We start from the raw sequence: 21,725 nt of genomic DNA, 5'->3' as shown, positions 1-21,725 counted from the left end.
TGTGAATTATATGATGTAAGTCCCAGTGCCACAAAAACTAATACTAATTTCGTAGCATCTCCTATTCATATGGATTGTATTAAACCAAAAATTTTTGCTTTAGGGTCAATATTTGAACAATTGGTACATTAGAAATGTGTTCGGAAACGCAAAAAATTCGTCTGTTTTCTATGTGAAATGCTTATTTCTCGACTATTGGGTCTGGGTGGTTCAAAGTGATAAGATAAACGTGTGTCGGGCTAACATTGGCTATGAAAAGAAAAATTTAAGATTAGTGTTATATAAAGTCAATTATTGCAATTTCGCCCAATGTTTCTCAAAATTCGTCTCCTATTTAAAAAATTTGATGTGACTCTGTGGGATTTGACTCCATGGGATTTGACTCTCTTTTGTAGTATCTCCTATTCATATGCATTGTATTAAGTGAAAAAAAAATTCGCTTTGCGGTCAAAACTTAAAAAATTGGTACATACTAATGCCACAAATCCGAAAAATCCCTCGCTTAAAAAGGCTTTGTTTGTCATTAAGGACTTGCCGAATCTATTTTCACTGGCCAAATCTATTTTCACTGGTCGAAATTATTTTGTGAATTATATGATGTAAGTCCCAGTGCCACAAAAACTAATACTAATTTCGTAGCATCTATTCATATGGATTGTATTAAACCAAAAATTTTTGCTTTAGGGTCATTATTTGAACAATTGGTACATTAGAAATGTGTTCGGAAACGCAAAAAATTCGTCTGTTTTTTATGTGAAATGCTTATTTCTCGACTATTGGGTCTGGGTGGTTCAAAGTGATAAGAGAAACGTGTGTCAGGCTAACATTGGCTATGAAAAGAAAAATTTAAGATTAGTGTTATATAAAGTCAATAATGTTTCTCAAAATTCGTTTCCTATTTAAAAAATTTGATGTGACTCTGTGGGATTTGACTCCATGGGATGTGACTCTCTTTTGTAGTATCTCCTATTCATATGCATTGTATTAAGTGAAAAAAAATCGCTTTGCGGTCAAAACTTTAAAAATTGGTACATACTAATGCCACAAATCCGAAAAATCCCTCGCTTAAAAAGGCTTTGTTTGTCATTAAGGACTTGCCGAATCTATTTTCACTTGCCAAATCTATTTTCACTGGTCGAAATTATTTTGTGAATTATATGATGTAAGTCCCAGTGCCACAAAAACTAATACTAATTTCGTAGCATCTCCTATTCATATGGATTGTATTAAACCAAAAATTTTTGCTTTAGGGTCAATATTTGAACAATTGGTACATTAGAAATGTGTTCGGAAACGCAAAAAATTCGTCTGTTTTCTATGTGAAATGCTTATTTCTCGACTATTGGGTCTGGGTGGTTCAAAGTGATAAGATAAACGTGTGTCGGGCTAACATTGGCTATGAAAAGAAAAATTTAAGATTAGTGTTATATAAAGTCAATTATTGCAATTTCGCCCAATGTTTCTCAAAATTCGTCTCCTATTTAAAAAATTTGATGTGACTCTGTGGGATTTGACTCCATGGGATTTGACTCTCTTTTGTAGTATCTCCTATTCATATGCATTGTATTAAGTGAAAAAAAATTCGCTTTGCGGTCAAAACTTAAAAAATTGGTACATACTAATGCCACAAATCCGAAAAATCCCTCGCTTAAAAAGGCTTTGTTTGTCATTAAGGACTTGCCGAATCTATTTTCACTGGCCAAATCTATTTTCACTGGTCGAAATTATTTTGTGAATTATATGATGTAAGTCCCAGTGCCACAAAAACTAATACTAATTTCGTAGCATCTCCTATTCATATGGATTGTATTAAACCAAAAATTTTTGCTTTAGGGTCATTATTTGAACAATTGGTACATTAGAAATGTGTTCGGAAACGCAAAAAATTCGTCTGTTTTTTATGTGAAATGCTTATTTCTCGACTATTGGGTCTGGGTGGTTCAAAGTGATAAGAGAAACGTGTGTCAGGCTAACATTGGCTATGAAAAGAAAAATTTAAGATTAGTGTTATATAAAGTCAATAATGTTTCTCAAAATTCGTTTCCTATTTAAAAAATTTGATGTGACTCTGTGGGATTTGACTCCATGGGATGTGACTCTCTTTTGTAGTATCTCCTATTCATATGCATTGTATTAAGTGAAAAAAAAATCGCTTTGCGGTCAAAACTTTAAAAATTGGTACATACTAATGCCACAAAAATCCGAAAAATCCCGCGCTCAAAAAGGCTTTGTTAGTCATTAAGGACTTGCCGAATCTATTTTCACTGGCCAAATCTATTTTCACTGGTCGAAATTATTTTGTGAATTATATGATGTAAGTCCCAGTGCCACAAAAACTGATTTTTTCCGAAAAAACCCTCGCCCAAAAAAAGCTTTGTTTGTCAATGTGGGACGGGTGTAGATTCAATCAACCGGAACCCTTTGATAAGTAGTAATAAAGTAATACTAAAGTAGTAATAAGTACGAGTACTAGTAAGTAATCTTTAAAAATCACTTATGTTCAAAAACGCGCAGTTAATTAGGCTTAATTGCGGATTATAGTGCAAAATCTAGTTACGTTGCGTGCCAAAAAGCGATACATAGAAGGAGCAGATGCGTGATACAAGATGAGCAAAAAATAGGATGCAAAGTTTGTACTTGTATTTCGCGGCTAAGGATAGGACACTTTTGCGAACATGGGTTGTTAATTTCCTTCCAATTTTGCTGGTGTCTTCCAAGTAGCTATTTTTCGCAATATTGTTGCATTTTCAATGTATTAACATACGAAAAACGAACTCGAGAAACACACATCGGGCATAATTGCCCGTGACGATTTGGGTATACCTCTGCGGTTTAAAATGCGTATATGTAAGGCTCAAATAGGCGAGTGAACACCAGAAAATTGTATTCAAAGCCTGCAGTGCCTTCCGGCTCAGTAAAAGTGTTTTATGGCTATTTAATTTGAACTTGAAATGTTACTTTTTTGTCTTGATTGTTGTCGCATCAGACCGGATTTTGTGGACCCGTTTTGTGGACTGACTTTTCCAGACCGGCACATCGTGCAAAGATTTTGCAATAGTTGAACGCTTTTTTTGCCACACCCTGCAAAAATCACAATTCCAGGGTTAAAGTTTCTTTTTTTGATACCAAGAGTCATATATGATTTCATACTGTCCATACTCGATTTCTTAGTATTACGATCCTTCTATGAAACCAAAGAAATCATATATGAGCTCTGATTGAAATCCAAGTTTTCGTATATGACCCCTGCATGAAGTCAAAGAATTCATTCATGATCCCTTCATGAAATGTGAGAATTCATGCTGAGAAAAATCTATGATCCTTGTACGAAATCAAAGAAATCATATATGATCCCAGTATGAAATCTCTCTAGAATCTTGCATTACTTAGAACTTTAGATTGTACATTGATTCAGTGTCTCGAATAACCAGCGCTCATTTTACATTCTTGTATAATCGACAGCTATCTTGCAATGTATCTTTCTATATGCTTTGGCACTTCAAACAAACACGCATATTTATACTAACTTTTACAATTTTTAAAATTTTGAAAGTTTTGTCCTTTGTTTTTGTCAGCCTTAGGTGTCAAGTAACCTCCTCTAGGGTTTAATAATAGGTTACTGCATAATTTTCGGGAGTAACGAAATGGTTTTCAACTTTAAAACATCATGAATTCTACCAATTTTTTTAAAAAAACCGGCAATGTTCAAATTTTCTGATACTGTCTTGCTATGTTTTTCCAGTCCCAGGAGCAAAGAAACTTCCTCTAGGGTTCGATAATAGAATACTGAAAAGTTTTTATTGGCCACGGAAAGATTTTCAATATTTTCATATCACAAATTTTAGCAATTTTTAAAAATTTGTAGTTTTCAAGTTTTTGAAAATTTCCCATTTTTAAAATTCTCTAGCCTCAACAGCCTAGAAACTTCCTCTAGGGTTTAATAATAGGTTACTGCCTAGTTTTTAGTAGTAATGGAATGGTTTTCAAGAGTTTAAAGTTACGAATTGCTATTTCAATTGCAAATACCATTTCAATTGCCAAACATTTTAGATTCTTGAAATTTCCAGAAAATTTCCTTTAAGGTTCGATAATAAGTTACTGAAAAACTTTTGTTGGCCACGGAATAGTTTTCAACATTTTCAAATCACAAACTATGGCAATTTTTGTTGAAATCTTCAGTTTTTAAGTTTTTGAGAACTTGCCATTGTTTAGGTTTCTCTAGCCTCCATGGCCACGAAACTCCCTCTAGGGTTTAATAATAGGTTTTTGTATATTATCTTGTAGTAATGGAAAGGTTCTCAAGATTTTGAAATTATGAGTTGTCGTTTTTATTTTGTGCAAATTTTTTTCCAGTGGTCAAGGAACCTGCTATGGGTTTTGCTAGTATGTTACGGCATAGTTTCTAGAGGCACTGAAATAGTTTTCAATTTTCTAATATCAAAAAATTTTGCAGTTTTTTCCAAATTAGAACTTGCAATTTCCAAGTTTTTTAAAAAATTTTTTTTCGCTAGTTTTATTTAATATCAAAAATATAGTCAATTTTTTAACACTTGCAATTTTTTTCAAGTTTTTCAAAATTTTTTTTTGGTTCATTTAGCCTCAAGGGCCAACGAACCTCTTTTAGAGTTTGCATAGTTTCTGGGCGTAACAGAAGATTCTTCCTAAATTTTAAAAGGAATTTGGGCAGTTCTTTTAAAAAAAACGTTTTTTGATGATTTAATTTAAGGTTTTTTGATGATTTAATTTTTCATTCCCCAGTGGCCAAAACACTTCGAGAGTTTTCTAGTATGTTACTGCATAGCTTCTGGTGGCAATAAAACAGCTCTCATTTTTTAATTTTTACGAACTTGAAGGAGCAATTTTTTATAAAATTGCTCCTTCAAGTTTTTGTTGCAACAGGTGCACAGGATGGATCATCCTCCAGGTTTTGCTAAGCTTCTGTTGGCAAAAAAAAATAGTTATGATTATTTGATATCACGAATTTTTTAGTAACTTGCAGTTTTTTTTCATTAACTTGCAATTTCAGCTTTTTCTCGCACCAGGTGACCAGGAACCTCCACCAGGCTTTGCTAAAAAGTTACTGCGTAATTGCTAAGAGAATGGAATGCTAAAGTAAAAACGCGACTTTTAGTATATTTTGAAAAATTTTCCAATTTGTGTCGAATTTTCTTTGAAAATTATCATGTTCCGAGTTTTTTAAGTTAAAGATCCCGTGAAACAACTTAAGGTTTAAAACAGAGACACTGAAGACAATTAGGTGTTTCTGAAGATATTAATATCACGAAAATTAGCAAGATTTTTAAATTTTGAAATTTTTGAAATTTACGAGTTTAACGTTCTTTACAGACCAACAAACCTTTATTCAAGTCTTTTTGATGGGCTACATGACAGAATTATAATGACAAAAAATGGTTAAGAACTTTTTTCCAGAGAAGTTGAGAAGCTTTCTTTAATTTTTGCACTTTTGAGTTTATAAAGCATTTGTCTTGAGTTTACCTACCTTTAGTGACAAAAAACCTCTTTCTAGGCTTGTGCATGAGTAAAAGTGTTGTATCAATTTTGACTTTCAGAGTGAGAGCGTCAAAAATTTTAGCAACAATTTTTTGTTTCGTTCATTTAACTTAGTTTTAAACTTGTAGAATTCGTTTTTCATTGGGATTGTTCAACTGATCTGTTGTTCAATAACATTAGGTCTGTTTGTTATTCAATTATTTGGACTAAATTTTAAGACTTGTCCTAATAGGTTTTTTAAGATGTTTTTACCCTTTTTTCATGAATTTGAGCTTTCAAAACGGGATAAAAAGGTAAAACTCAAGGGGCATTAATTTGAGGACCTTAGCCGCTTTCAGTAGTCTTTTAGGTGCTTAAAGTGATGAAGCTACTGGGAAGGTAGTAATTTCAGGTGAAAAATAGTCATTTTTTGAATTTTTTAGCCAAAGGAGCCAGGAAACCTCTTCTAGAGTCGGATAAAAAATTACGGAATAATCTTTATTGGCCGTGGAGTGGTTTTAAACAACTTAATATCCAAACTTTTTGCAAATTCTTGAAAGTTTGTCTTTCAGTTTGAAAACTTATTTTTATAGATCTTCAAGATTTTGGCAAAGATTTTTTGTTTTGTTCATTCAACTTAGTTTCTAAAAGTTCTAGATTTTGGTCAAGTATGTTCAGGTCTGTTTGTAATTCAACTCTTTGGGTTGTATTTCAAGACTTGTTCTGCTATGTTTTTTCAGATGTTTTTACACCTTTTCAAAAATTTGGGCTTTCAAAACGAGATATCCAGGTAAAACTCAGTGGGCATTAAATCTCAATAAAGCACCTTAGCCGGTTTTAGTAGTTTTTCAAGTACGCAGAGTGATGAAGCTACTGGGAATGTCGTAAGTTCAGGTAATAAGAAGTCTTTTTAGGAGTTTTTGAGCCCAAATTTTTGCAAATTTCTGCGTTTTGTCGTTTTTCTATATTTTTTCGATGGACCAGTCTAAAATTGAGTTTGCAAGACAATTATTTTTTGACCTTTTTAAGAGCTCTACGTTTTTGTACTCCAAATATAAGCACGCAAATTTTTACTGTCATTTTGTTTCAGCTTTGGCAATGAACTTCCTCTAGGGTTCGATAACAGGTTATTGCATAATTTCTAGTGGTAATGAATTGGTTTTCAACATTTTAACATCACGAACCTTAGCAGGTCTTTAAAAAACGCAATTTTCAAAATTTATGAGTTAGTCATTAAGTTTTTGAGCCCCAAGCAAGGAAATTTCCTCCTCTATGGTTGGATAACAGATTATAAAATAAACTTTATTGGCCAAGGATTGCCTTGGCCATCATCTTAATATCCAAAATAAGTTCATGATGAAACTTATTTTTTCTCCTTTTGAAAATTTTTTGCCTTTTCATCGATTTTTCTTTTCTCAGCGGAAAAGCAAACTCCCTAGAGAATACAGTATGTTATTGCATAGTCGATATGATCAATAGAAAGATTTTCAAATTTCAGCAACCTTTATTTAAAGCTTGTACCTTTCAAGGTTTTTGAAAAATTGTCTTTTGTTACTCTAGGCTTACGTGCAAACGAACCTCCTCTAGAGTTTGACAAATTTGTTTTTCTAGCGTTCATCAGGAATTTTGATTAAATGGTTATCTCATAGAGTTTGCTAGTATGTTACTGCATAGCTTCTAGTGGCAAAAAAGAGTTGTGATCTGCTTAATATCACGAATTTTTATGAAACGAGTTTTTTTTATGAACTTGCAAATTCTAGATTTTCTACTACCAGGGGACCAGGAACATCCTCCAGGCTTTGCTAATAAGTCACTGCGCAGTTGCTAAAAGTAAATGAATGCAAAATGTAAAACACGACTTGTGGAAATTTTTGATAAAAATTGAATTTGCCATTTCTGTAAAAACTATTTTCCAAGTTTCTCGATCTTTATGAGCCAGAGAAAATATTTAAGGCTTGAAAAAAAGATTTTGAGTAGTCTCTAGAAACAATGAAATAATTTAGAAAATTTCAAAAAATTTTCAAGATTTTGAAATTTGCTATTGTTTATTTAAATTATCAAATTTTTCTGAGTTTAACGATCTCTGTTTCAGTTTCACTGATGAATTTGTCACATTTATCGAGTTTACCTACGACTAGTGGCAAATAAAGCTTTTTAAGGCTTGCGCATGAGGTAATCAGTATATTGAATAATTAGCGATGATTGTTTTTGATTTAGTTTGTTTGAATTTTTAGTTCAACTGAAAACTTCGTCTTTTTGGCTAGAAGTTTTCAATGGATTTGCTGGTGAGGTACATTTTCTCTTTATCTCATTCAATTCTTTGGATATTATTTAAGGATTTTTATGTTTATTCATTTAGGTGAGCTTCAAAATCTACTCCGATACCTGAACGGTCAAGAGTTAGTTATGCTACAGTCAAATTACGGTAAAGAAAACTTTTTTTGTAGTGAGGCCGTAAATTAGAAAACAGATTAAAGAAACCGGACAAACAGCGAAACTATTGAGCTGGCAGCTAAATCAGACTATATTTGTTTCCATAGCTTCACGCAAATTACATAACACCACTTGACATGATGCATCTTTTGGATTTCATAGCTTTTAAAACTCAGCGTTGCAAAATCAGCGAACTAGCGTTGCAAAATCAAAAAAAAACGTTCATTAACACCGTGTCAGTCAAGACAGTCCCAAAACTGGTTCGTTTAGTCTATTTTCTAATTTATGGCCTCACTGGGAAAAGAATTTTTTATACCGTAACTTGACCGTAGCATAACTAACTCTTGGCTGTTCAGGTATCGGAGTGTATTTTGCAACTCATCAAAATGAAACTTGGAATTTAGTTTTTACAGAAAATTTGGCAAATTTAAATTTTATCAAAATTTTGAAGTCGTGTTTTACCTTTAGCATTTACTTTTAGCAACTGTGCAGTAACTTATTAGCAAAGCCTGGAGGAGGTTCCTGGGCCCCTGCTAGGAGAAAATCTTGAATTTGTAAGTTCATGAAAACTGCTTGAAATTCTTGAAAAAACTGCTTGCAACTTTTTTGCCACTAGAAGCTATGCAGTAAAATACTAGCAAACTCTATGAGATAACCATTTAATAATAATTCATGATAAACTCTAGAAAAACAATACTATGAAGTGACCTTTTGTCAAACTCTTGGGGATGTTCGTTTGCCCTTATGCCTAGAGTAACAAAAGACAATTTTTCAAAAAACTTGAAAGGTGCAGGCATTAAATAACGATTGCTGAATTTTGAAGACCATTCTGTTGACCCTACCAACTATGCAATAACATACTGCATTACTCCAGAGTACATACTGCATTACTCCAGAGGGCCCCAGGAAGCTCTTCCAGGCTTTGCTAATAAGGTACTGCACAGTTGCTAAAAGTAAATTAATGCTAAAGTAAAACATGGCGTGTAGAAAATTTTGATAAAATTTAAGTTTGCTAAATTTTCTATAAAAACTATACACGAAGTTTCAATTTGGTGAACTTCAAAATCCCGTCCGAAACCTGAACAATCAAGAGTTGGTTATGCTACGGTCAAATTACGGAAGAAAAAAATTTGCAGTGAGGCCATAAATTATAAAATAAAATAAACAAACCGTACAATTAGAGGGAAACTATTGAGATGGCCGCTTAATTGATATTCTTTCAACCAAAAATACTAAGGCAACAAAACGAGCGCAATTAAAAAAAGGGAACATTTTATCAAGGTTCAGAAATCAGACTATTTTATTTGTTTTCATATCTTCACTCAAATTGCAGATAACCACTTGATAAGATGCATCTTTTTCGATTTCATAGATTTTAAATTTCAACGTTGCAAAACTCTTTTTTGGCCATGGAATGATTGTCAACATCTTAATATGCAAAATTTTTGCAAGTTCTTGATTAAACTTATTTTTTCTCCCTTTGCAAATTTTTATTTCCTTTTTATCAATTTTTCTTTCCTCAGCGGGAAAATAAACTCTCTAGAGTAATACAGTATGTTATTTCCTAGCTGGTTGGGTCAATGGAATGGTTTTAAAATTCAAGCAATGTTTATTTAAAGCTTGCACCTTTCAAGTTTTTTGAAAAATTCTCTTTTGTTACTCTAGGCTTAAGGGCAAACGAACCTCCTCGAGAGTTTGACAAAAGGTCACTTCATAGTATTGTTTTTCTAGAGTTTATTATGAATTATTATTAAATGGTTATCTCATAGAGTTTGCTAGTATGTTACTGCATAGCTTCTAGTGGCAAAAAACTTGCAAGCAGTTTTTTCAAGCAGTTTTTTCAATTTCAAGCAGTTTTTATGAACTTACAAATTCAAGATTTTCTCGTAGCAGGGGCCCAGGAACCTCCTCCTTTGCTAATAAGTTACTGCACAGTTGCTAAAAGTAAATGCTAAAGGTAAAAAACGATTTAAAGGTAAAAAACCACGAAATTTTGATAAAATTTAAATTTGCCAAATTTTCTGTAAAAACTAAATTCCAAGTTTCATTTTGATGAGCTTCAAAATACACTCCGATACCTGAACAGCCAAGAGTTAGTTATGCTACGGTCAAGTTACGGTAAAAATTTTTGTTCCAGTGAGGTCATAAATTAGAAAATAAACTAACCGGACAATTAGAGGGAAACTATTGAGCTGGCCGCTTAATTGATATTCTTTCAACCAAAAATACTAAGGCAACAGAGCGAGCGCAATTAAACAATAAAGGAACATTTTATCAAGGTTCAGAAATCAGACTATATTATTTGTTTCCATAGCTTCACTCAAATTACATAAAACCACTTGGCATGATGCATCTTTTTCGATTTCATAGCTTTTAGAACTCAGCGTTGCAAAATCAGTGAACTAGCGTTGCAAAATCAGGAAAAAACGTTCACTAACACCGTGTCAGTCAAGACAGTCCCAAAACCCAAAAAACAATCAATTAAAATGAAAGAGAATGTTGACAGAATAGTCCAAGAAATCAGGTTCATTTATTTCGCTAATGAATTCAAAAAAAATTCATAAAAAACTGTCTTGAATTTCAAAACGAATATCGCAAAATGATTTTTATCTCAAAATCACACTTCTATATTTAGAGGTTGCCAGTGCCATACTACCTTTTCTAATTTTTTATTTTATACCAACTATGTCAGCAGCGAGCAAAAGTCGATTTATCTGTTTATGAATGGAAGCCCTTTAATAAATGAAGCTTCTACGGACGCCATTTGCAACCTCAATGGGTTTGTGAGGAAACATTCTTTTTGTTTGCAGCTGTATGAATGTTCAGCTACAACTTGTTCTATCTTCTATAAGGACCAACATTGCCAAAAAATTGTCCTCAACAAAATATAAATATGAACAACCTCCACTGCACAGGTAAACGGTAGTTTTTCAAAGCAGTTTCGAGATCGGTGATCGGCGATAAAGCTGCTTATCAAAGATCCGATACGCTCTCTACTCAAAGATAATATTACTGTCCGAAACCTCTTCACTTCACTGCGCATGATTCCACTCAATTCAATAAAAGTGGAAAAAACTAACAAATTTTTCAGTTCCAGGAAGAGGTTCCTAAGGAACTGAACATTCTAATTTGGTGGCGACTTAAGTTGCTGCAGATGCCGAAAACATGTTAGGAAGTTTAAAAGACGAACTTAGCAATCTAAGTTATGTTATTAAACTCGGAAAGAAAACAAACTTAGCAGATTTATAATAACTGCAGCTAACCCTTAAAAAAATGAATGTGAATCAGTTCTGAGCTGTATGTTTGTCAAATACAGACATTATTCGACTAATATTGAATGGTAGACGGAACATTGTGACCGATCTCAAGTCAAGTGCAGTTTTCTATGTTTTTGGTATGTTCACCTCAACCAATATATATTGCTTTTGAATGTTTATTTTTCAACTACAGATACAACCATTTTTGTAATATTTTTTCTCTTCTCTTTTTTGAAACTCCCTCAATTTTTATTTCATCTCATTCTCTCTATTCATTTGAGCTTAAACAGCTTCAAACATGCCAAACCTCGAGCGGCTCAAAGAGGTTTTTATGCTATCGTGTCGTTAATCCTGCCAACCGGTTGTGAGCGCAGCCATCAAGCCGTTGATACGCCAATAGGTTTTTGGCTGAGTTTGTATTGTCAGTATTGGCAGTTTTTGCTCGTCTCGATTGACGATTGTTTTAATATCTAAAAAATGAGAACACTCTCGTTCTCAAGATATGAAAGGTACATCAGATATTGTGATTTATTATTTGAAAATCAAATTTCAAAATGGAGCCACCCAATAAACGTTTGAATTGGATGACACTGTTTGCTAACAGAGGGGTACCCAACGTAGATTACTCATTTTTCCGCCTTTGCTCAAAGCAGTGGCCTCCTCGAAAACTTCACAGACAGATTTGAACAACCTGATGGTCCATCACCACTCGGAAAATGCTAATGATGCGCCTATACGAGAATAGAAGGCACGGTCTCAAGCTGGAGCTACAGCTATAGAGGAGAGTGAGAGCAGAAAAATCGAAATTCAATGCTACCTGGCATTTTCACTAAACGCCAGCCTCCTCATGTCATTTCGGCATAACAGTACAAATAGCTAGGAGTTCGGTGGTGGACCGAAAGCCTGGCAACTTCTCCAGCAACAATTCAAGAAATGAGACCACCACAGTCAAAGTCAAAGGCAGTTGACCAAATTACAAATACGAGAGGTTAAACCAATCCACTAGGACCTCATCAGAGCGTAAAGTCCAGTCACCATTGTATCATGCTGGTGAAGAATTTTCCGTTACGATTATTGCAAGGGTATTCAATGACGATACGAGCATTTTGTATCTTACCTGCACCATCAACTTCGAGGACAGCCGCAGGCAGAGAGAGATGATGCAGAAAAGGGCCAGCCTGCGGCCATATCAGCAAAGAACGCTTCTCAGCAAAATGGTACACAAATTCAACATCCTAGGAAGACTTTTTCTAAGCCAAGTGTTTCTCAAAGCACTAGATTGTGTTGTATGTAAGAAACCTGGACATTTAGCAGCTAGTTGCAAAAAGACAACGCTGTATACGCAGGGATAAAAGCCAGGTAGCAATTGAATGTTAACGTCATTAAGAAAGTCCTTATATAGGCTGAGTATCTAGTTCAAGCGCTGAAAGTCTCAGAAACTGACTGTATCAGATTGAGACAGTGCTGATCAAGTAATGATATAATGAAACGTGGTTTAAAATTTAGCAAAGACTGGAAACCACAGTTAAAGATGGAGAGAAAACGAAAATTGAAGAAATATGAGATGTAGATGCTGATGTTACATAAATTGACTTTTGAAGAAGTTCTGCTTGTACCAGTGTGAAAAAAAAATACTTCAATCTCGAGTGTATTTCCAAATGCAACATGATGGATAGATAAGAGCTAATTCAGGGATAAAACTAAGAAGCAAAGAAGGCTTCAGATTGATAAGAATAAAAAAGTGGTGCTATCATGCCAAAAACAAAGCAAGTGCCGCGTTCCAAATTTAAATGGCGGCTAATGTCAAGCAAAATTTCGGCTCAAAAATTTGGATACTAGAACTTAGAAGATGTAATAAAAACAACAGATCTAACGCTTTTTTGTGAAATTTTTGCTTTGTGAAACAGACTTGTTCCAAAGTAAACGATAACAAAGGAAAAATAGAGTTTACTCTGAGGTTATTGACCAGTGATTGCATCAAGCATAAGCGGCAACAGATATGCAATCCGTTCCACAGATGAATTCGGTAGCAAAAACTATGAAACACAATTTACACATTGCAAGCTTTCAAGGAGTATGTTGCACAATATGGCCGAAAGAAAATTGCTAACTGAGAATGGGACAGAATACAAAAAAATGCCTTTAAAAAATTTGCATTCGCAAATAAGAAATTCGCCAGGTCACAGTTCTTGAAACACCAAAAAATGGTATTGCAAAAAATTTTAATAGAACAGTAGTAGAGGCTGCAAAACGCTTTTTCATAGATTCAAAATTGCCAAAACTTTAAGAATCGAGCTGTAGATACAGCATATTATGTTGGATTTTTAGTTGTGAAAATAAAAAAGCAACAGAATCGACAAAACAAATCATCGGCAGAAAAACGAGAAGCCTCTACAAATTTTTGGTTGTGGCATATTCAAAAAAATGCAATGCCAGTGAAAAACTGATGCGAAAACTACAAAGCGTCTGTCCAATGGATACTGTGATCAAACAAGAGATTATTTGCTACAAAACATAACAGCTTATTTGCTGCAAAACATGAAAAATAAAAATTTTTATTTCTGGAAACTTTAGATTCAATGAAAACAGCCACCAGATATTCCAGATGAAAGCGAAGATAGGGAGGGCAGCTTTCTATACCTAAACCTGGACAAAGAATAAGAAGAGCTTCAACATACAAGCATCTCAAGTGAGTAACGTTAGGAGCGTCGAGTTTAAAACAACTGGAACAAATTCTTCAGGAAAAGAAAACGATGCGGAAACTGAAATAGAACAAAAAATTCAGCAAAGCCAAGACCAATCGTCAAACCAAAATCTAAATTGTTTGTACAGTTCAATCTAAAGTCGCAGTGAAGAATATAAAACGATGGACCTCAAAAATTCCAGTAGTTGTCAACAATTTACATAAAAAAGTCAAGCCACCCTCGAAAATGCAAATGATTGGTAAACTAGGTCAAACAGCATTTTTCTCAGGTGACCTAGGGCCATACAACGTTGGTCATTGTACGAAGAAACAAAACTTACAGAGAAAGGAGCACAAGATAAAGAACTTGAGCAAAGTGACTTCCGAAACGATTTGGCGAAAGCTACCCGCATGATGTACAAGGAAAAAGTAAACAAAAAAGGTCATCGAATCTGAAACTTTCTCAAAAGCTGAATTTGCCACTTGGCTTCAGGCAATGAGAAGGGAGATAAAGTTCAAATAAGACAGAGTTAATATCCAATAAAACGGAAACATCATCATTGCAAGGTGGGTGTACAAAATAAGCATTTCTCAAACTGAAACATCGATTGGTTTAAAGCAGGTTGTAGTAAACGATTTTAAATAAATTTAGGGATTATATTAAGACGACTTCGAGCCCACAAGCAAACTTCGCTTTAAAGCCTTGAAAGTTCATTATTTTTAAAGCAAAGGGACGTAGAAGACGCTTATCTGCCTCCTAAAAAAAGTATCTAGATCAACCGATAGATTGTGAAAACTTGGACGAAAATGGCAATAAGTTAGTTTGTAAGCTGAAAAAAACTATGGAAAGCAACAGAAAATTGTTATCAGGAGGTTTTTTAAATCAGCAAGTGTTTGGAGAAATAAACACGATTATTGTCTTTTGCTGAAACTCAAGTATAAAAAATTGCGTGTTTTAAAGTGGTTCGATGACTGGCTTTTCTCCGCTATTACTAAAATATCAAGTCACAGATCAACCAGTTGGAAAGTTTTCTAGAATAAAAATTTAAAAAGAATGACAGATGATATCGTGAATCGTTTCTTGGAATCCGAAATCTAAAAGAAAAAAGTAACTTTAGATAGAATCAGTACTCAAAAAATGTTTGGTAACAGTTCAAATTGAAAGACAGCAACAAAACACCAGAAAAAAACAATATAATATATGAAGTAGCTCTAGATGATAGTTAGATTAAATTCACGTGAGCTTGGAAGTCTAAGTTCATTATATTACCTATCTTAGCACACGAGACGAGATATTACACTTATCACAAATATCTTTTCACGCTCCATGTATTACTCATTTGTTTAACATTGCAATGCTGATAAAAGTGTGCTGGAAAATCTACAATAAACCAAATCTGTTACTCTTTTTCTCGTCAACCAGCAAGAGCACTATTCTTGACAAAACAGATACAGACTGTAGTGGAGACGTTTAAGATAGACTATTGACGAAAGTATCTCAATTCAAGCTGGGATACCTTGGGGTTTCTCTCAGGTCGCAGGTCAAGGAGCAACCAACAGTGTCACTCTGATCTTGTGAATACAAGGGAATAGCTTCCGCAGTTCAAGAAATTATCTTCGTGCGTGATCTTCGAAGAGAACTGGGGTACGAACAGCGTGAGTCTGCAACCATAGGAGTGAACAACCAGAGTTGTATAAAGCTTGCAATTAACCCGATGCTTCACAAACAAGTACATTGACAAGAATTATCTTCTCATCAAAGAACGAATTATGCCAACTCAATCAAAATGATCTACACACCAACAGATAAAATGGCAGTAGAATTTCTCACAAAATCGTTGTCACATCGGAAAGCAGAATGAATGAGAATTTCCTAGAGTTCAGAAACTGAACTTGTTTATAAACTCAGAAAACAACAAACAAGTTTTTTTTCGACAACTGCAGCCAGCACTACTCGTGGGGTTGTTGCACTATCGTGTCCTTAATCCTGCTTACATGATTTGGATGTTTTTTCAAAAAATTTAAGCAGCAGTTTCTGTTGTCTTATTGCGTCTGTTATTGCTTTCGTCCTCCAATGTGGATCAGATTACTTGTTTTCATATTACCTGTTTGATCTGGTTTGTAGCAATGAGTTGTAAAATTCTATTTGTTTGATCTGGTTTGTAGCAATGAGTTGTAAAATTCTATTTGTTCTTAGAGTTGCCTCATTTTTGTTTTATGAGTCGTGCTATTAAGATGTTCATTGGTGTTGCCTATTAGCGCCACAAGCATCAGAAACACTCAATCCTAATTCGTTTGAAGTTCCAATTAAATGTATCGATATAATGACGAAATACATGTTGAAATACTATTTACACTGGTAAACTATTAAAAAGCATATCAGTTTTTCGTTTCCTGATATTAATCTGAGAAATTGAATTCCGTTAGCTTAAGTTAGAGATTATATGTTTCGGGTTGTTTTTTGTGGGTATGCTATATGCAGATCTGTTTTGCCCAGATGCAGGCAAAATCGATGCAATTAGTCAGCAAAAAATGGCATATAACCATTCAATCACTCGAAAAGTTTTGTTCTTAATTTTTGTGAGCAGAAAAATAGCACGCGACATCATGGAGACTGCCTTTTAGATTTCTGTCATCATTTCAAATACTTAGGGATAATTATTGATTCTCACTTAACTTTCGAAGAGCACATAGAATTTATTGCAGAAAACTTCAAAAATTCGTTTCTATTTTGGCTCGATCAAGAATTCCATGCAACCGTAAAACCCTCATTTTGTTTTATAGGAGTAATGTTGTCCCAGTCTTTGAGTATGGAATTTTGATATATGGATGTACCACGCTAGGTCGTCTACAAAGAATTGAGAAATTCCAAAAGAAAATTCTTTGAATAATTTTCAAAAAACCTCATGACTCAATCTTCAGCATTTTTTTCAAATTCACGTTTTTAACTGTTACTGAGTTATACTTGAAATATTTACTCAAGTTTAGCTTGAAGTGTTACCACAAAGTTCAAGAAATTGTAGAAATGAATGAGATGTTAAAATTTGATTGTAACCATAGCTACAGGAAACGTTCCAAAACAGCACAGCTTGTTATTCCAAAATCAGCCAAGACTAAACTTGAACATAGGGGTCGAGTTTTATTGAACTTTCTGTTGCAAAATAAGGTCTTGACAAAATAAGGTCAGAACAGTGAAATCAAAGAGCTTGTGTTCAAGTAACATGTTTCCTTTTTCGGGGCGTTCCACAGAGATACGAGAGTATCGCCGAGCGTCCACTCCTGTTAATCCATGTTCAATGATTATGATTAATCCGTATCGTTTTATGATTTGAATGGGAGAAATTCAATTCATTCATTAAAATAATCAGTATTTTGCGTTGACAAATTATATTTAGGAAATTAGATGTACGATTGTAAAAATCTGTTTTTGCAGGTTTGGATGTGGTTCCCATCGTGCTGCTCAACTTGTTCTCTGCATTTGGCGCAATTGCTGGACTGTTCATGGGAGCTGGACTGTCCGAGTACGAGAACTTTGCACAATGGATGACTGCCTTCGCTGCTGGGGCATTTCTCTACATCGCTTTGATCGATATGGTAAACAGAATTATGCTCTTATTTAGCTCCACATATTTTCAACAATTACGTAATCTATTGCAAAGAGGAGGCAATTAATTAATGAATAGATTGAAGGGTTAATTGCGGTTAGTTAAATCGTTAAATGGTTAATTGACCAATCGGAGAGAAAGTTTTTGCATAGCAGCGATTTACGACGATCCGCAATCGTGTTAAGAGTGATATTGGCTTATCTGAATGGTAATCTTAGGTGCGCATCTTGGGTGTTTTATGATCTACATTAACTTAAGTCGAGAAGGGGGCGATTCTCTACTAGCTACCGAACGCAAGGTGATTGTTGGAAAATTCTTCAGATACTCGCGACTGACATCTTGAAATGTTTGTCAATAGTTGACAAGGTTGAATATATATAACATTTGCTACCGACAGCCTCCTGCTAATTCATAAACAATAACGGGCTATATGATGCCAGGGCCGCATCTTTGCAATTCCTTTAATTTGGATGTAAAAGTGTGCAACGAGCGTCTACCGGTACGAAAAAAAAACTAATTAGAAAGAAACAAGGCTGGCGCTTTCCGCTGCCAAATTAGGTTCAGTTTTGTGAAAGTGGCTACCGCAAAGCAATTAAATAGGATCAAATAAACAGGATCGAATAAATAGGATCAAATAGGATTAAAAATTAACGTTTGGCCGCAAGAGCATTTCGCAAAATGTTAGTCCATCTCCATAACAATAGGGGAGGAATTTTCCACACTTCCACACTTTACAACATGCTCTTCCATGCTCTGTTGGTTTCGTAAACAGGCGGCAGATATGACTAAGACACTTTTATCAAAAGCGAATACTAAATTTAGGGATTACACTATAGTTAGTCTGCCCCCACATTTTTTTGTTTGTTCTCGTCTGTCTTATCTTAGGCTTCTCTTATTAGGCAATTATATTTGGTGCAACTTTGTAAATTTTGGCAGTTTTTAGAGCGAATTCGCCTAACAGCGAATTCGGCTGCTCTTAATAGATTTAATCAATTTTCTTTTAAACGACAATTACATACTTAAGCATAACCGACTAACATCGGGCGAATTGCTCTCAAACGACTGAGGAGCGGTAGACTTCGTCAGTAGCAAGCCACGGTATAGTGAGGGTAGCTTTAGCTTGATTCGACTCTGCAAACTTTAGTTTTCTAGCCTTGTTAGTAAATAAGTCAATAAAAAATGGGTATTTTAAAAATTTGCAAAATATTGCCAAATTTAAAAAAGCTTCCGGATTTCACAGTGAAAATCTTCAAAACTAATTTTTGTCTCAGGATTTAAGTCAAGTAACCCATCTGCACGAATGAAAAACTTCGTTGGCCAGTAATGATCGTTAAACTCAGAAAAGGACAAAAAAAATTCAAAAATTTTAAAAACAATAGCAAATTTCAACAAAATCTTGCAGAAATTCAAAATATTAAAACCTCCACAACCATTTCATCGTCTCAAGAGACTATCCAGTATCCTCATTGCAACGTTTAAATAGAATCACTGGCTCATAAAGATCCTTAAACTTGGAACAAGATAATAATTTTCCGAAAATTTGAAGAAAAAAAATCAAAATTTATCAAAAAATTGCTGAAGCTGAAATTCAAATAATGTTAACCATTCCATTAACTCCAGAAAATATGCTACAGTTTATTATCAACTATTGGAGGAGGTCTCTAGGACCCTGGTGCTGGAAAAAAATGATTAAAAATTTCAAAAAGGTTCAAAAAACTTGAAAAAAGTGCAAATATTTTTAAAATTGCTGATATAAAATCTTGAGAACATTCCATTACATCTAGAAGCTATGCAGTAACCTATAATCAAACCCTAGAGGAGGTTTAATCGCTCTTGAGGCTGGATAAACCTAAAAAAAATTAAAAAATAAAAACTTTATAATATTGCTAAAATGAAAAAAAATTTAAAAAAAAACAACTAAAATTGGTGACAACAAAAGTTGAAAACTTATCCATGGCCATGAAATATTTTTCAGTAACTTATTATCAAAAGCTAACGTAGATTTTATGTTAGGCTGAAAAACCCTAATAATGACAATAAATGCCAAAATTAAAAGAAAAGCAAAATTTGTAAAAAAAAAAAAGCTAAATTTCGCGATGTAAAAATGCTGAAACCATTCCACATCCACTAGAAACTATGCAGTAGCCCAAAATAAAACCCTAGAGGAGGTTCCTTGACACCTAGGACTGATAAAAATTAAAAAAAATGACAAAAAATTTTAAAAAGCTTGAAAAAAATTGTGAAAATTAGTATAAAATTGCGTGTTTTTAGCGATCGGTTGTTCGAGCGTAGCCACGGGCGGAGGGGGGGGGGGGGGGGGGGGGGTGGTGCACCGGGGACTGATGAGGAGGGGGGCAAAAGGAGTGGGGGCAACATCACAGTTGGGGGGGTAGGCGCAAGTGGGGTGGGTCAACAGTTGGGGTGTCTTCGACCTCTAAGAACCGCCCTTCACACCATAAGTAAGTATAAGTCTCCCAAACAGTTTGAGCTGAAACAGAGCTGAAAGGCTCTAAGAGGTGCCCGCTGGGCGCCACCTGTTTATCCCGTTTTTGGGGACGAAAAGTCAAAATCGTCTGACGAAAAATCGGTCAAGCGGAAAATCGCATAAAAAAAAGACCGACAGGAATAATATAACTGCTACAAACTTCGTTTGAGAGCAATTAATCAGTGTAGATGATGATTATTCTAATTTTTCACCACACTCTGTTTGCTACTCGTATAGCAACAGGGGCAAGATAAGTGACAGAAAAAAATAGTCTAATCAGCTACAAAGTGATGTAAGGTATGTGACTATACAGAATTGGATTTTTGTCAACCATACGAAATCTCATTGCATGCGAGGAGGATTTCGCAGATAATCTAACTGTATAAAAAATAATCAGTGTTGAGCAATTTCATCCAATTATTGGTAAATTGAAATAATTTTGTTACTTTGAAGCAGCTGCCTTGGACTTCTCGCTAAGACAAACTTGAATATGACTTCAGCATATAAAATTGAGTTTAGTTTTTTGAATTTTATCCCTAAGTTAAATTTAAATTCACCAGGTGAACTCGAGAATCAGTAAGATAAAAGCAACAGAAATAATTTAAATGGCTCTAATAAATAAGGACAATTCATTTAGCGTAATTTCGGACAAAAATCAGCCAAGCAAAAACAAACATGACAAGCACAGCAAAGGATCTCACAACCCATCAATTATTTTGCCCTCACCAGTTCATTTTTGTCTTTCTCTACTTTCGGCTCCTCTTTGACTATTTTCTTTTCCTTTTCGCATCCAAATGCTTCTTAGGTTCAGCGCCATAGTCGTCCGAAGTAACATACAACTCATCCTCAATAGTTGGCATCTCCTTTTATGTAAATTTTTCCTCTTCTCTGCAATTTTTCGTTCTCACAATTCTTTTGTTGCTGACTTCGAAACAGCGGCCACTGGAGCATGCGACTCAGGAGCCTTACCGCTCGAGTTATTCAAATCGCAAGTTGAAAAGATAGGAAATGAAGTGTGTGTGTGTGTGTGTGCAACTCATAATACTTACTTGTCTCACAATTAATTCTAAATTGAAGTGTTGTTTTAGTTTCCTCAGATGACGAATGTGAAAACAGATCACCCGTGGGTGATGTACCTGGTCCAAAACTTGGGACTCATTATCGGCTTCGTGATCATGCTTCTAATTGCACTCTACGAAGAGGACATTAATGTCTAATCTGAATGGAGAATTGTAGCTAATGACCCAGAAAATGACACTAAAAAACTATAATTCAGCAACATAAACACATCTACCCACCAAATTTACACAACATTTTAGCGCATATGCCATTTTAACCCACTGAACTGAATCAGATTCGCTTTACCTTTTGAACTATGCTTGTAAATATGAATAGACAGGTATAAACTTTGAACAGTACATAAAGACGCAAATTCACTTTGAAACGATTAATTTTGCAGAAAACGTAGCTGCAAAAAACCTTCAAAGCCAAAAAATAAAAGGCGAAGGGAAGATATATCCCACCATTTTGTCATGTCTCGACTTATTTCACTTTTGATAAAATTTACCAAATACCAGAGAATGGTAATAATTCATATAATGGAAAGAGCACTGAAATTTTTGTCACCAATTCCTCAGTCACTGTCAATTGCCGATAAAAAGCTAACATTGGTTAAAGATATTGAACAAGAGACCTCGCTAGACTCCGTGCGCACCTAGGTCGAGGATACTGTTTGAAGCATGCCATTTTTGAACGCACACGAGGGCTATGGT

The 21,725-nt window shown here is 34.6% G+C and overlaps 1 protein-coding gene across 4 annotated transcripts in view; it reads left to right on the top strand.

The window, feature by feature from the left end:
• LOC142337655 (zinc transporter ZIP4-like) overlaps positions 1-21,404 on the top strand; it is a 77,518-nt gene extending 56,114 nt beyond the window's left edge. The window contains exons 9-12 of one of the 4 annotated variants that reach the window (XM_075387053.1): positions 7,725-7,780; positions 7,855-7,915; positions 17,297-17,457; positions 21,042-21,404. In XM_075387053.1, the coding sequence (XP_075243168.1) occupies positions 7,725-7,780; positions 7,855-7,915; positions 17,297-17,457; positions 21,042-21,170 (407 nt within the window). In that variant the 3' untranslated portion in view covers positions 21,171-21,404. Of the gene's footprint in view, positions 1-7,724; positions 7,781-7,849; positions 7,916-17,296; positions 17,458-21,041 lie in introns of those variants that run through there. The other 3 variants (XM_075387054.1, XM_075387056.1, XM_075387055.1) reach the window with 3 other exon arrangements.
• Positions 21,405-21,725: the final 321 nt, after the last annotated feature.

This window comes from Convolutriloba macropyga, chromosome 4, assembly GCF_964194025.1.
Source record: "Convolutriloba macropyga chromosome 4, txConMacr16.3, whole genome shotgun sequence".
NCBI classification, from domain to species: domain Eukaryota; kingdom Metazoa; phylum Xenacoelomorpha; order Acoela; family Convolutidae; genus Convolutriloba; species Convolutriloba macropyga.
This window is presented reverse-complemented; position numbering and strand designations above follow the sequence as displayed.